Source organism: Hyaena hyaena, unplaced genomic scaffold, assembly GCF_003009895.1.
Source record: "Hyaena hyaena isolate Hyena2069 unplaced genomic scaffold, ASM300989v1 scaffold_590, whole genome shotgun sequence".
Classification (NCBI taxonomy): Eukaryota; Metazoa; Chordata; class Mammalia; order Carnivora; family Hyaenidae; genus Hyaena; species Hyaena hyaena.
Window position 1 is genome coordinate 450,601 of NW_024081221.1, and position 16,910 is coordinate 467,510.

The following is a 16,910-nucleotide window of genomic DNA, read 5'->3' on the forward strand; positions in this document are numbered from 1 at the left end:
GTACTTTATTAATTATTCCCCTTGGGTAGGTTTTCATCAATGAAAATGTGTACCAGTCTTTCACTGAAGCTTGGTATTTCTGGTTATTGAGTTTTTCGTTGGTCTAGACTCAGTCCTTGGTACCACAAGTGAACCGGTTTTCACCTTTCTAATCTTATATGAAGCAGTTACAGAAAAAAAAATGAGGTGATTTTGTATGCTTTTTTCTTTTCTTCAAGATCTTAACATCTATCACCATGTCATTACCTCTTCAAAGGTTTCTAACTTTACAACAGTCAAAGAAATTGAGAATATTTTATTCATAAGAGTCTTTTTCAGCCAGTTTAGGGAAATTGGCAGGGTCCAAGGGAAGAGAAAAAGGAGTCCAAAAATGAAAAGGATCCTGAGGGGGACAGCTGAGGACTCTTTCTCTCTTTAAATAGAAGTCTCCAGTTTTATAAACCTTCACACCAGCATTTGTTTTTCTGACTTATTTGATAGTCATTGCTACAACTGTGCATTCAGTTTGATGAAAGGTGGGTATTAAATTTAATCCAATGGCGATAAAGGACAAGCTTACTTTATGGCACCATAATATGTCTGAAAACCACCTGCAACACTTTGGTAGGATGATGTGAGCAAATTACTTTTAGAGAAATGCTGACTATTTAACAACAATGCTTTACAGAAAAGAGGAAAACTGGAGAAAATAAAAAAGGGTTTGTTTTTTTTTTAAACTGTTTATTGCCCCATCTGTAATATTCCAGTGATGTGCACATGTGAGGCACTGCAGACGCTGGTAGAGATGCCAAGCACTGACTTCACCTCGCTAATACCACTATCCCTTTCAGCTAAATAAGTTTGCATTTCAATTGAAATGTAATTCTTCATCTTATCTTTATGTTTTGAACCTATGCCTTGCAGCTTCATGCAGACAACTATATCTTAGGACGATGACAGTGTAATTCATGTAATGTTACTCATCTGTGGTAGAAGGATGGAAGAAGCAGTATTTCCCTTCCCTGTAAAATATTTCATCCAAAGTTTGATATGCCTCAGACATTTTTTTGCTTACTAAATGATGATATGTTACAGCTAATCAAGTGGGTATTTTCTACCCTTGATTGTATGATATACATTCATTTCTGGTAGGATCCTCAAGTTTTGTTTCTTTATGAGGCTCAATCCTATAATCTATCAGAACGTACCTAACACAGTAGACCTCAGTGCTTCTCTCCCTTCCTAGACCATTTGAAAATGCTTCTGTTCATTCTTCATTCTCTGTGACTGGAGCAAGCAGAAGATAGCATTTGGAGAGTAATCTAACCTAGCCAGGGAGACCCTAGTGAAATACAAGTCCATCCCTTCTCAAAGAGCCAAGTTTCAGAGGAGCAGAAGCAGGGAATGCCAAGAATAGAAATGGGAAATGGTTAGGCCTTGACCCTTCTCCATGAACGCAGGATTGGTTCCAGCTTCAGACAGGTACTCTTTGCCTAGGCATGCAACCACCCAACAGTACTATTGGAAATATTTCCCAATGGGACATTCAAGTAACCGTTATCTAAGTGATCAGTACATGGGTAATCATTTCTTCTGGACTCATCAGTTCATACGTTTCAATTCTAATCCATCAAATACTTCTGCAGCATTGTCTATATTCTAGGCACGGTCTAGGCTCATGAATTCAAGACTGGTAAACTGTCAGGAATGCAAATTGCTGGCCCACTTAGTTTCAAGATTATGGCTTTATCCTCTTAACTAGGTTGGCTTTGAGAAATCCTTTGTGTCGATTTCACCAAGAAGTGGAGACTTTTCGGCACCGGGCCATCTCAGACACTTGGCTGACGGTGAATCGCATGGAACAGTGCCGGACTGAATACAGAGGGGCATTATTATGGATGAAGGATGTGTCACAGGAGCTTGATCCAGACCTCTACAAGCAAATGGAGAAGTTCAGGAAGGTAGGAGATTTTATGAAGGTTACCAAGAGGGGTACCTGCTGGAAGGTAATGAGGTGTAATTTGAGTCACTCTAGTGAAGAAGACATAACTCAAAAGCACCAAGGATGCAATTAATCATCGCCAGTGTCTTTTTATGTGACAGAATACCAATTAATGTGATATATAATTCTCCAAGGGTAAAATAGAAGAGACAGCTGGAAATTGCTGGGATTTAGTAACTGGTTCTAATTGAAGTTGGATTTTTATCTAATGTACACTTTTTGTAAGGTTGTTACTTTAAAATGCTTTTTCATGCATAACTAAAAATCAAAATTAGATCAAATGAAACTGGAAAGTGAGGACAGGGTATTGGAGAAATCTTTTAAAATTGCTAATGAGTATTAAAATTAATAGAATAACAATTCTCCTTTGTTTTGTGAAGTGGTTGAGAAGCAGTGGGGTTTGGTTGTGGGATCAACTAATGTGGCATCTGCAATAGACCACTTCAGAAATTTGTCTGAGGAAAATAAATAGCTGATGAGGTGGTTATGCTCTTAAATTTCCCTGAGATAACTGGTGAGTAGCAGAAGAACAATGTTCCCTTGGTTTTTTAATTATCTTGCTTCAATTTAGCTGTTTGGAGATTTGGCCATACAAAGATATTTCCCACCACTAGGTGGCAGTCATACATTGAGTATTTATGAATATGCAGTGACTTGTGTACAATCTTGGTAGTTCTTTGTTTGGTTGATTTGGATGTATTTCAGGGTGTGAAAGAAAAAAATCAAACAAATGTTAGGTTTGACATAATATTATGTCAATTATCTTATTCATTTCAAGTCATCCATTTGTAATTAGTGATGTTGCTTAAAATCCCTAGATTTCTTTTTAGGTACATCATGTGGAGTTGTAAATAGGAAACCCTGCTAGTGTGTACGAGGTTATGTGTGTGTCTGTGTCTGTGTGTCTGTGTGATAGGGGAAAGGAGGGACTTTCTGTTGCTTAAAAATAGGGTCACCAATTCTTGGCCTAGTATTAAACTGATACAAAATCTTTTAAAAGCCAAATTTTATTTTCATTTGCAATTTGGAATTCCTCTCTATGAAGGGAATCAGGGTTTATTTTATTTTGATTGTAGATAACCTTAATGCAGTAGCAGCATCTAACTTCTTGGCAAGACGTATTTCTGAATTCATGGGAAATCTGAACTGAAAAGGCATGAACTAGTAAAACTCCCTCATTCTAGAAGAGAGAAAATCAAGGCCCAGCATACATGAGAAATTTCCTGACTTTCTCATCAGGCCCGTAATTTGGTTTGTCTTTGACACTTTATTTGGGGATTGGAGGAGGATGGAGTAGAGAAGTTAAAATAAACAAACAAGACCGTACCGGCAGGGAATAGTGTCAGTCATTTTATATTTATTATTTCCTTTAAGCCTCACAATAATCAAGATACAGAAAATGATACCTAGGTTAAGTAACAAGTCCGAGGTCAGACAAGGAAATGAAAGTCAGAAACCTAGAAAATATGCATAATTTTTTTCATTAAGAGGAAAGAAAAAAAGGAAGTTGAAGAACATATCTAAAATTGCCCATCATTTTCATAGTAATACCTGTCCTGTGGCTTATTTATTCAACAAACATATATTGAATGCTTTTTTTGTGCCATGTAAATAAAAACAAACATACAATTACTCTGGAAGGCAGAATTTCACGTGGAATTATGTTTATTTGGTTTTGTTTTGGAGGGTGGTTACTAGCTGTGTAAGGATGAAATAAAAACCAAGCACTTCGTCATTTGGCTTAAATGTTGAAACATTACCTACTCTTTAGTGTCATCCATCTGTTGATTTTGGAAAACATGGTTTTAAAAAATCCTTTTGCCATGCAGAAGTAGCTGAAGCAATGCCTTACTCTACAATCCCATGTGTCCTGGATTTAATTTAATAGCTGAACATGGTGTACTTGGAATTTAGGGAAAGAATTTTTTGTTTAAGAAGTCTGTATTAAAGTGTATATTTGATTAGGCAGAACTGTCCATGAGGACAGGGACCAGATTTATCTTTCACTGGCATACCCCAGGGCCAGACCAGCACCTGGCCCCCAAGTTAGCTCTCAAATCAGATGGTAGATTCCAGCCATTGAGCTTGAAGTTCCAGACCCACTGTTTCTCAGATCGATAGGGCATTGCCACCACCTGCAACTGGAATTGACTTATGATTTTGCAGGTAAGAAGTAACATTATGAACTTGTGGCTTGCTGCTTTCTTTGGAATGAATTTAAATTGTGGAGTGTGCTGTTTGCTTGGAGTTTATAACACAAAATTTAACTGTGAGCAAGCTTTAGTGTTTTGTCCCAGTGGGATTCCACTTTAAACAGAGTCTCCATTTATCTCTCAGAAACATGCTACTGAAACACATTTCTGTATCCTCTGGGAGAGGGGTCTGGCTGTGGGTGGCTCCTTAGGTGTCACTGTGGGAAGGAGAATTTCAGTCTCTGTGGAGCTAGCTGTCACCTTCATATTTCAACTGATGAATCCTGAACGAACGTGGTATTTTTCAATAAATTCAGTTCCTTGGTTTCACACTTTACAAGGAGACAGTATTGTAATTTATCCTCACAGATGTGATTTCTCCCTAGGTGCAATACTTAGTATTGCATACTTAGTATGCATTCATTCATCTATTCTTTCACCCAAAGAATGTAGTCACTTGGGGATCAAGCAGGTAAACTTGATGCAGTATGATGAACCATTGCCGGTGGCAGCACGTGGTAGGTATCATGGGGACACATACGAGGAGCTTTCAAAGGAAGCATGATCACCTTTGTGTTCTCACTGGCTCCCCCAGAAGGTAATCTAGAGATTCAATCCCTAGAGAAGGGATTGAAAGGACCCAAGCCTTGAAGCTGGGAGAGCTGCTGGGAGACTTTTATACAAATCCAGGTGAGACAGGGGCGCCTGGGTGGCTTAGTCGGTTAAGTGTCCGACTTTCGCTTAGGTCATGATCTCGCGGTTCGTGGGTTCGAGCCCCGCGTCGGGCTCTGTGCTGACTGCCAGCTCAGAGCCTGGAGCCTGTTTCAGTCTGTGACTCTCTCTCTAACCCTCCCCTGCTCACGCTGTCTCTCTCCTAGAAATAAATTAAAAAAAAACATTAAAAAAAAAAATCCAGGTGAGACATGGGGTGTCACGGAACAAAGACGCACATAGACCAGGGAAGTATATGTTCTGCCCTCTCTTGCACTTCACAGCAGCAGTATTTTAATCATAGAGTCTTCCTTCCTCTTAGAAATGAGCAGAATAAGTATAAATAAACAAATAGCAAAATCGTGTACTTTCCCTTCCAACCAAGGCTTTTCTCATAGTATTTTCAAAGTGCTAAGCAACTTTCAAATAACACACAGTGGGTATGACCAAAATGATGAATGAAAAACTTAAACAAAGCAAATAATCTGTTTTCATTCTTACACCCTTGGAAGCACCTAGGCCTGATGACAGATCTCTCAGCAGCAACACTAATAAGCATTTATTAAGTGCCTATATTTGGGGATGGAAGTATAAAGAGGTGGAAAAGCTTGATCCCAACCCTCAAGAAGGACCCTGCTAGTCATCTGTTCCTTGTCAAAATTACCGTGATAAACAAGACACCTGGAGAGTGTGACCATATGTAGCTATTCTCCTAAAGACCAAATAATAGGAAATGGTGGATGAATTTAAATGTGCAGGGCTGGATGGCTGTGAGCAGTAGGAAGCCCCTCCTGACAGTGTGATTCACCCCAGGAGGGAAATGGACGGGAGACTACACCACGAAGTATTTTATGAGCAGCTACAACGTGTGATATATGTGCCCTTTGAAGGCAGAGTAAAACGGTATGATTTAAAAATAGAAGTCAGCTTCTTGTAGCAGATTACATCAGCTTAAGTTGTGAGCTCACAGAAGAGCTTTTGCAGTCTGATGCCCTTGAGAGAGTCCTCCTGTGGTCAATTAAATGTCTTGTTTTTCTTGAAAGTCAGAAATGGGATGGAGGGTAATTATTCTAAATGGAATAAAAGCCATGTTAGGTGTAAGAAAATAGTTTAGAATCCTTTAAAGAGATAATATGGAAATGTATACGTGAGCATTTATTATGAGTCAGAGTCCTTATAGACAAGGACAAGGGAACCAGAGTTTTAATGAGGGCCATTTATTAAATGGCTTAATGAAATCCTACAGCATTTGTCTAGATTTTCATCACCATAATTCAAAAGGGTATCGAAAACGTGTTGTAAGAAATATGAATGATACACACTGGCATTCTTGGGCTTGTGTCTTTTAAATATCATGTTAGATTTTGGAGAGCTGTTAATTTGCTAAAGTCCTGTTATCAAAGGATATGTTACTGTGAGAAGGTTTATTAACAAATGGCTTAATAGGTTGGGCCTCTCTGGGGTCATCAGCCAGTGGTGTTCATGTGTCCTGACTGAAGGTTTGGGTGTATAGAGCTTGATCAAGGACTAGTAAACAGTAGTATTGACATTAGAGTGTTTTTTTTTCCTGTGGACAAAGACTTGGGTTAATTAATTTGACAGTATCATTAATTACTGCGGAAATCATTGGTCTTTGTCAGAGGTCAGGCTCTTTTAGCAATTGAGGGCAGGTCCCATGGGAGCTGGAGATGCCAAGTGATGCAGGAGTATCACCACTCAGCCGTCTCCTCATTCTGAGATAAAAGCCTTTCCATTTTGCCTGGGCCATCCAGCTTTCTGGCTTACAAGGGTGTTCTGCTTCAGATCAGTGCCAAGGGCAGGGCTGAGACCCCCCAATGAGTTGTGTTGAGTGAGCATGGAGAATATCAGGTGTGGGTCCACACAGTAGACTAACACTACCGTGCCTGCTTAAGCAATGCCTTGACTCCAGGACTTGATTTAATTCATACATAAAAGGGAAGGATGTTTGACCCCTTATCATTTCTGTCTCTTCTAGTGCTAAAATCCTAGGCACTGGCTTGAGCTCTTTTGATTAGGTGAAAGTTCCTTTTGTAAAGCTAACACAGTCTTTAATCTGTTTCGTAACTCTCCATTTTCATTTGTTAGTTTTTGGTGTATGTTTGTTTTGGTTGTTTAACTAGGGCCCCTGTTTTTTTGTGGTTCCCCAAGAAGATCAAATCAAGTTGCTAAACCTTACCTTGGGTGGTTGTTTCTTTATACTACCTTAATGTCATAGGAAAAACATGCCATTTCCATATGGTACAATTGGGAAGGGAACAAATAATTACACCCTTGCTTTCATATTCAAATTTCATGAGGTGTGGCCTTTGGGGCTCTGTGTATCTTTATTGATTTCCCCCCTGAATTCAGCAAATGACAAAAATTAGTTTCAGGATTAAGCCAAGACCATTTGGAATAGCAGCCATGAAACATGACTTACATACAGACTTGGTGTCTGGCCGGCTGCTGCTCCTGATTGTAAACAGGGAGAAAGGAGCATGACCTCAGAGTTGGGATGGCTGTACCCTCTGCCCCCAGCCTTGCCTACGCCAGCTTGGATAGGTCCTGGTAAGTCCATTGCAGTTTTCTCAATCACTAAAGGAGAAATAGGTACTAGATGATTACGAAGTTTCTCTTCCAGCTTAATATTTTTAATATTCTTCCTCTAAGTTGTTAGCGTCTGAAATTAAGTTCATCTGTAGAGAAGTGTAGACACTGGGACAGAGCTAACAGGTCCTTTGTCAGTGAAGTGTTTTCCTCTTAATGCAGGTAAGTGCTGGTCTTGTTGAGTCAGCTTGGTCTTGTTCCCGTTGCTCTAATCATAGATTCTGGGACAGAATATTTCACTCCCAATTCTTGGGTAGAGGAGACTTAAATTTTTACAAAATGATTATGAATATATTTTTATTTAGATAATACTTTTGCAAGGGTCAGAAACCTATGGCTTATGGGCCAGCCACCTGTTTTGGTTAATGATTTTATTGTAACAAGACCATTCCTATTCATTTATATATTGTCTATGGCTGCTTGCATGATACCATGGGGAGATGAGTAGTAACAACAGAGACTGTGGTCTGCACAGCCAAAATATATTTACCTTCTACTCCTTTTACAGAAAAGAGTTTGCTGGCCCTTAATTTATAGATACCTCTAATGCATGCTGAAGTTAAGAAGTTTTAAGAATTTAAAAATGTCTAATTTTGATAAAACATATAACAAAATTTGCTATCTTAACCATTTTCAAGTGTCTGTTTCAGTGGTGGTAAGTGTATTCACATGGTTGTACAACAGATCTCCAAACTTTTTCATCTTGCAAAACTGAAACTCTGTACCTATTAAAAGACCACTCCTCATTTCCCCCTTACCCATCCCCTGGTGTAACTATCATTCTACTTTCTGTTTCTATGAATTTGACTACTTTAAGATATGTCATATAAGTAGAATCATGCAGTATTTGCCTTTTTGTGACTAGCTTATTTCCTTTTGCATAGTGTCTTCAAGGCTCATCCATGTTGTAGCATGTGAGAGGATTTCCTCTCTTTCAAGGAATAATAATAATTTTAAGGAATAATATTTCACTCTATGCTTATACCACCACATTTTACTTACTCATTCATCAACAGACACATTTAGGTTGCTTCCCTCAGTTGGCTAACATAAATATGCTGCTTATGAACATGGGTGTGCAAATAACTCTTCAAGACCCTCCTTTGAACCGCAAATGCATAATAAACAAACATAATATGCATCTTATAAATATTTGTATTCCTGAATGAAATTTAATCCTTCCATTGAATAAAAATGAGACTTAGGTTATGCAAGCAAGGAGTTATTTGATTTTATCATCCTAGAAAATACTGTCTACACGATACTAATTCGTAATTTATATTATGTAGTTTCTGTAAGAATAGTAAATATTGATATGTTTAAAAATAAACCTATATAATAGCATAAAAGCAAATGTTTTGGTTTGAAATAGATTTTTTCACAGAGGAATGGAGAGGACTACTTCTGTCTTGAGAGAGCTATCAAATCTTTGCATATGGCATTTCTCCAGTTGTTTGAGGGGAAAAGCCTGCTTAACTCTCAAGTTTCAGAGTAGACTCTGAACAAAAGTGTGTTATTGAAGTGTGAACTGATCCCATCCAAGATAGTTTTCCTTTTGCCAAATTGTCTGGCTTTTCTTCCTCAGACTTATATGTATTGGATGGCATATGCAAACCTGGTTTCTAGAATCTCCTGGGTGATAATATACAAAACATAAGATTTTACTGAGTAGAATCATCAGGTTCCAGATCAAAATGCTGCTGTATAATGAGCCCATTTTATAACAAGGGCTTCTCAGTGGGTTAGCAGCTAGAATGTCTTTGATGGATTCATTATTTCTGTATTTCATCATGTTGTGCTTTTGGCTGCAGGGTCAGAGGAGTAGCTGGTGCCCATGACACCCTCCCTCCCCTCCCCCTAGCCCAACCGCAGACTGTTCCATCTGCCTCTGTCTACTTTTGGTAGCTTCTGAAGAAGGTGTAATTTTAGATTATGGTTAAGTGGAGAATCACTGTATTCAAGAAGTATAATATACTAGTTACTATCTCTCTAGTTTCAGTCTCCGAGTCTGCATATCCGTCTATCCCTCTAGATTAGCCTCTTCCTTTTGGTTAACAGCTCAAATTCCTCTTTCCCAGCTAGTCCTCTTATTCTCTTTTGGCAAATTGGTTGCAATTCTTGCCATCTTAAGGAATTTGGTGTAAAAAAAAAGACAGTGGTACCCTGCTGGGTTAGCTAAGCATGTTGGTTTTAAATATTTATGCTTTAGGGATTCATCCCACTATGCAATTATTCTTATTTTACAAAATGGGGGCTTTTATTTTATGTGATTTTATTTAATTTCAAATGGAGGCAATATATCTACTACTTCCTGAATGCCAATAACTTCACAGAACTGTACCTTGCTTTTATTTGAGTTAGAAAGAATTTTCTTCAAATATGTTCTTCTTTACAACCAGACTTCAGTGACAGAGAGAAAATAATGATTTAATGGTGTCTTAGTTGTCACTGTACATCAGACTGGATTTTTTTTAAATTGGCTATGGAGAGTTAGTCTTTCAGAAAGAAAGCTCTACATCACAGTTACTTTGGGAAAAACCTGTGTTCTGTGTTAGTTTGCCATGAGGGATATTGAAAGGTTTTGAGTAGCACTTTTCAAATGATTGGGTTATTTTTTGAGAAACCCCCAGCAAAGCGTTCCTAACAAGATTTATCCAAGTAGTACTGGCCACATGATGGAGTCACAGGCTGTTAGTGGTTTCATGGGTTCTCCTGTCTCTCAGGAAAGCTCAGAATCTTCTTGCATCCAAGTCCTAAGTTGATCTATACTTCAGTGTTTGAACTATCAAAAGAATGAGTTATTAAAAACTGGTATTTCCATTCACAGTTCTGAGATTTAAAAAAAGAAAATAAGATATTTGATGATTCCTCCAGAAAACTGACATAATACTAATCTCAGAGGGAGATTAACCACAGAGGCCCACATGTCAACCAATTTATGACTGGTTCATGGTGGCTCCGTTCATTGAAGCATGCACAATTCTCCACCATTTTCAATTTACTTCTCTCATGGTGGCTTCATGTTGCTTCCTTTAGTAAGTTATTGATGACAGTAAAACTTTGAATAGAAAGCAGCTTTAAAGTGTGTGTGCTTAACTCTTCTAGCATAAAATTTTCAGGAAAATTCTAGCTGTAATAGAACTATTTGAAAAACTTCTGTTTCATATTCAGCAATTATCCTACACTTAATCACTACATGAGATGAATGAAATTCATATAAAGGAGCCCTAAAATCTTATACTGGCCAATTTCACATGGACTCCGAGAGCCCTGAGAAGAAGCAGGCCCTTGAAAGGCCATTGGTATAACGTTGACATGAAATTCCCACATGCATTAATCAGGCTTCTGTTGTTCCCATCCAATGAAATATGATTTTAGGGCTTGGTAACACTTCACAGTTGATTGGCTCTTTCTATCCAACTACCCATCTATCTGTCCATCCATCTATTTAAATTCACTCCCCAGCTGTGATCTTGAGACAACTATTGTCATTTAGATGTTGATTCCTTACTGTGGTTCTTCTAGTGACTGCTGACATTGGAATAAGGGATACTTCTCAAGATAGATTAATTATATAAACAAATTGAGGGATGGGGTTTTTTTCTGCTTTGTTCTTTTAAATAGTTCCTCCTCTTCCCTGGGCTTGAGAGGTGGGACTCCGCATTCTTATAAGCAAACATAGTTCATGGGTATTAGTTCATGTTCTGAGAGAGGTCCAGGCAAAGACACTTGGAAAATAACTCACATATAGGGAAGACGAACCATATGAAAATGTTAAGGATTAATGTTTAGGAATAAATAAATTTCTCAAATATGGAAGGTGAAAAGAAGCTAACAGTAAAATTTATGACATTTAGGATTTTGTTCCCTTTCAGTTTTTTCATCTTAAATTACGGGAAGACAAATACAAGAGAACCTGGCAATAGTAATTGCTTCTGTGGCAGAGGACTAGATTAGGGGATGAGAGGAGAGGGATGAGAATGAGGCTGGAGTTGCACCATATGAGTGAGAACAGATAAGATTTGGTAGAAGGAAAGAGATAAAATGAGAGGAAACTCCAAGTTGACAAAAACAGATGAGAAGCCAGGTTCCAAAGGTGATGTCACATGGGCAGCCAGATGAAGAGGTTGGAAGATGAAGTCATTTTCAAGAGCCATCAGCAGGGAGAGAGCCATGTGAGGTGGTGAAGTCACTAAAGAAAAGAAGGATCAAAGGCAGATGCCTGAGGGAAACCCACCAAAATCAAGAAATAGGAGAATGCTTCTTTTGAAAGCCTTCACTGTTCTAAGAGAACCGGAACAAGCACAGTTCTATATAGCGTAGCTGGCAGGGTTTGGGGAAAAGGTGAGAAAGTAAGCAGATAACTTTTCCCATCTCCTCTTACTTGCATCCTGGAAGGAAAGAGTTCTCTGATTTGCACCAGTGAGAATACAGAGAAAAATCTTTTCCCAAAACAGAATCAAAGGGGGAGCGGGCAGCTATTTTAGGGGGAACAGTCTCCACATTTTGGACCCCACAGTAGGTCCTTGGAGTTACATTGCAGCATTGTATAGTATTGGATCTCTTAACATGGAGGTTTTCTGCTGGCTTGAATGACATTATGTGTTCATTGTCCACATCTAATTCTCATGCATGCTGATTAATATGCTGTGACATCTCGCTGGCACTAAATATCTCTCTCAACTCTTCTCTCTAAATCTAGCAGTTTCATCTGTTCCTTTTAATTGGTAGTCTTCCAGGTTTTACAGATGAGAACAAGCGTACTTACATGCCTGTGAACCCTGATTTTTGTCATTAAAATTTCTGGAGAAGTAATATCGATTTTCATAAATCAATCTCTATACCTTTTGGCTTCCAAGTGTTTATTTATTACCAGTTTACTTTTAATATTGTTACAAGGGCCTCTCAATGCTCCTAATGCTCTAAAAAGAAATTGAAATACATGTAGATTCTAAACCGTATGCCTTTTGCACGCACATTGTGGATTGGGCTCCCACTAAACAAAGTATGCATGTCAAAATCAGAGATGACTAGTGAGGCATAAGGACTTAGTAGCTACCAGGGCTTCCAGAGCCTGCATGAGGGACTCAAGTTTCACCCAGATTTTATCATGGTCAGCATAAATCATGTTTTAAAAAGTTGAAAGCATCTTTAATTTTAAAGATTTCCATATCTTCCTCATCCAAACTGTGTAGGCGATGCTTCCTCACCCTCCTTCCCCAAGCTCTGCCAGGAAAAGCCAATGATTTGTAAATTGAAGCTATGTCAGCTAAAGCTTTTATTGGTACTTATTATCTGGTCTGCTTTTAATTTTAATTCTCTGCTGAAAGAACTAGCCTGGCCTTTTCTTTTTCTTTTTCTTTCTTTTCTTTTCTTTCTTTCTTTCCTTTCTTTCTTTCTTTCTCTTTCTTTCTTTCTTTCTTTCTTTCTTTCTTTCTTTCTTTCTTTCTTTCTCTTTCTTTCTTTTTTAAATTTTTGCACGTCTTTCCACTTTAAAAAGCAACAGCTAAAAGTAGTGATGTGAGCCAGACAATGGTTTCCAAAGTTAGCCTCCCTCTTTCCTATCCATAGTGTATTTTGGGTTTGGGGCAAACCCTCTTGTTTTCAGTATTGACCTACTTGCCTCTCTTCTCTGCCTGGCATGTCCCCATTTCCCCCACCATTCTGCAATTTCAGCTCATACATCATGTAAGTAATGTAGACATTAAGAAATTGATGTTAGGAAAGAGTTTTGAGAATAAAAGAAAAGGATCAACTTTTTCACCTATTGGATTAAGAAAGTGAGAACAACATATTTTAAGAGAATGTTAAACATGAGTTGTGCAAAAGTCAAAATACTGCTCATTTTAAAGATACCTTTTTTCTCTAGTACAAAAGCACAGCCGATATTTAAGTTCTACACTGAACAATATGATCGCTTTATTTATATGAGATAATTAACATATTTGAATTTTTTCCCAGCCTTGAGTTTTTCTTAGCATTCTGCCATATAGATAGACGTAGCAGCCACTTAAATATGTACACAATGCAGAATATTTCTGATTAAATATTTGTAAAATGCTCTTCAGTTTAAAAAGCTGTTTCATATTCATTATTTCATTAAAGCTAGACAGTAGTTCCGGGAGGGCTTGGATTCTTTGTCCTGTTTCACAGCTAAGACTGAAAAGGCAGAGTCTGACTTACCTATGACTACTTATATGAATTGGGATTTGAACCCAAGTCCTCTGAATCCCAAAATCAGTGCTCCTACCATTTCTGCCCCAAGTTCTTCCTAATCCAATAAGTGGATCCCTGTGTGTAGTCAAGTTGCTATGTTTTTGTAGTGGAGGGGACCCAGCTTTGCATTAAAGTAGAGCCACATCTTCTAGAACATTCTGAATCCTCTACTCCCATTTTCTCTGACCCCAAAGACTTATTTTACTAATACCCTTAAAGAGTATTTGGATTTTTTCTTCTAACCGAGGCAACCTGTCAATCTGTCTTCTAAATATCTAGTCACATTTCTGTATTCAACATTTACCACCACCTCTGTTCTACCTTGCTCTCTAAGTGCCCTTTTGAAGTAAAAGGGCTGATGTTCAGCATGGGTTGCTTGGGGTCAGGTGCCTGAATCCCACAGCAATCTACTTTAAGCTCAGAGCCCCATGTCTGAATAAATGGTGTAAGGCTCATGGATGGAGAGTAGACATCACAAAGGCCAGCACTCTGTCCAAGGATCCTGTGCATATTGGCTTGTAAGTTTAAAGCCAGTACACTATGGAAAAATGTTAACTCCTAAAAAGGAAGTATCTGAAGCCCTACAGCAAATAGACACTGAGAGATAGCAGGCCACTGTGGTGTTGCCAGTGAAGGACATGCATACCATCAACCCTGAGTCACTGGGCCTCTATGGCCCAGATGGAGCATAAGAATCTTCTGAGAAGTAAGTTGGACATGGAGAATCCTGGGTTCCACCTCAGGATTCTGATTCAGGAGGCCTAGGGTGGCGACCAGGGGTCTGATTTTCAGTGAGCTCCCAAGGTGATTCTCTTGTTGGGGAACCCTTGACCACATCTTGACACATATTTTCCCAGAGCACCACTGTGGGATAGCTGATGCTCATAATGATGACTGATCCATCAAAAAAGGTGATTTTGCTCTTTTAACAAGATAGACATTCAAAAGGACAAGTGTTTAATGGATGAAAATTTCTTATTTTAAAAGTTTTTTTAAAAAGAAAATAGAGTAAACTTGAATTATATGGAAAAGGCAGTTAAATGAAACTACTTGATTCCCCGAGGGGTTCTAACATATTAAGCATTATTGTACTTTTTGGTGATCACCATATATGTTTTCTTAAACCCTAGAGCCTGGAGATTTGTACACCCAGACACTCAAATATACTTACTTTGCTCTTCTACAATTAGTATTAATCTTGCTAATTAAATCTTTTCTCCTATTTCCATTGAATACTCCTTAGTGTTCTCCAGGCTGACTCTGAAAACTGAAAAAGCTAGAATGGAGCCTCAGGTTAGTTAATATCTAGAATTGATTATTCAAGCTTATGGTGCTTTGTGGGCACACAGAAAATAATTCTGAGAATTAGTTTATACATGTTCAACACAGGGAACTTTCCAGAAGCAATCTGGCACTGTTAGTGCCCTGATATGCATGTTAAAAAATGCAGCATCACAAGTAAATCTCCTTACTCTCCTTCCTGGTTCATGTGGTTTGTTTAATGCCTGTAACTGGCCCACCCTCTTGGGACAAGATCATCCTAAGACAGAGAAGGCTTCACCACCAGGTCTTTTAACATTGCCATCATTTTACTCTGTGGTTTGTTACAGCTAACATTATTCATAAGAAATAACATCCTGGCTTTTAGGTATTTTCTGTAGCAAGTACCAAGATGTTGAGAACAAATCAGAGATGGTATGAAAACACTAATTCTCATTTGTTGTAGAATGACATTTGTGGCCATGCATGAGAGGCTGTGAAATTATAAATGAAGACTGTCAGGAATACAGTACATTGGGATTTCTTGGCAAATGTTCAGCCATTCTTGAATAGGACAAATGAAACTTTGAAGTTGAATGTAATAGTAGAAATGATAACAAATTAGTAAATACATTATTAAAGATTATCATGTGCCAGCATTTTACATGAATAGGCTCATTATAATTCTTCAAAGGATAGATATCGTGATCCCCTCTTGACAGACAAGGATTTTGAAGCTTAAAGAGGTTAAATAACTTTATCATTGTTGCACAGAACGTGGCTTGGCTGGTGGGCAAGGGACTGTAAATTTGCTCAGGTCACATCTACATGCATACCTCCTTATTTTCTAGACCGGAAGTGTTTTTTTTCCCCCTACACATGCATGGTGGGGACCTCTAGACTCGTTTGGTTAAAGGAGATTAAATATTTTCCCTCATATCCGTTTAAATCCTGAGTCTATTCAAAGTTTGTCTTCCTACTAGCACTAATTTAAGTAGTCTCTTTCTGGATGATCTTTCATAATTCCATCCTACTTCTTCTCCCCTGGAGGACATTGGGCTGACTATGTCCTGGAGGGTGGGCAGAGAAAATGGTGTCCTTGAAGCCACCCTTAATCCCCTGGCTCCTTTCTTGTCTTTGCTGAAGGATGGCCAGTCTGCACTTGCATGGTGGGTCCCTGAAGCCTGTGGCTGGGATAAGCCCTGTCTTTTTCTCATCTGGCAGTGTTCTAGAAGCTTCAGCCACCTTTTTTTTTTTTTTTTTTTTGATGAATCACCCTAATGGTAACTCAGATTACCTTCGGCTCCAATTTGGCCTCCAACCCAGGGCCACTCCCTGGCAAGCTCACCAGCCTGCACCCTCAGCTACCTTTCTTTTCCTTCTGTAGGTCATGTGAGATCTTCTGGATTTCCTCTCCACACCCTAAGAGCCCAAGGAGTTCCAGGGGAGCTAAATTCCACCCTGCCTCATCAGCTGCATTGCTTTACTTGGATGCAGCTGGTCCTGTTTGGAGCAGTAACAGGCTTGAGAGGCAATCCCCTTGCAAACTCCCAAGTAGGCAGTGAGGTGGACCACATTCTGCCTTTAGTGTTTCCCTCCATGCTGGAAGAGAGGCAGACACATCATGACAGCACCAGTATAATGAGCTATACCATAGTCCCAGAAATAGGAAGGGAATGATTTCTCAGCTATTCACTGTTCTGTTTCTTCTAGAAAGTTTCCTTTCTCCTTCGTTCCATTTCATTAACAGGTATCTTTTCTTTCTCAAGCTGACCAGCAGAACATCCCTGAAAATCTTCATCAGATCTTCTAACCTCTTTCACTATCCTCACATTCTTTAAGTGAGCTAATCAAGTGTCACAGATGCAACTCCATGTTCCAGGTATTGATCACTGGATCCCTTCTTTTAAGCCTAATTTCTCACTTAAGATAACAGGACACCC

The 16,910-nt window shown here is 38.8% G+C and overlaps 1 protein-coding gene across 8 annotated transcripts in view; it reads left to right on the forward strand.

Moving 5' to 3' along the window:
• The window catches only part of ICA1 (islet cell autoantigen 1), a 140,790-nt gene that overhangs the window by 36,716 nt on the left and 87,164 nt on the right, over positions 1–16,910 (forward strand). For all 8 annotated transcript variants that reach the window (XM_039256834.1, XM_039256836.1, XM_039256835.1 and 5 more), the window contains one exon: positions 1,742–1,940. In XM_039256834.1, the coding sequence (XP_039112765.1) occupies positions 1,742–1,940 (199 nt within the window). The remainder of the gene's footprint in view (positions 1–1,741; positions 1,941–16,910) is intronic.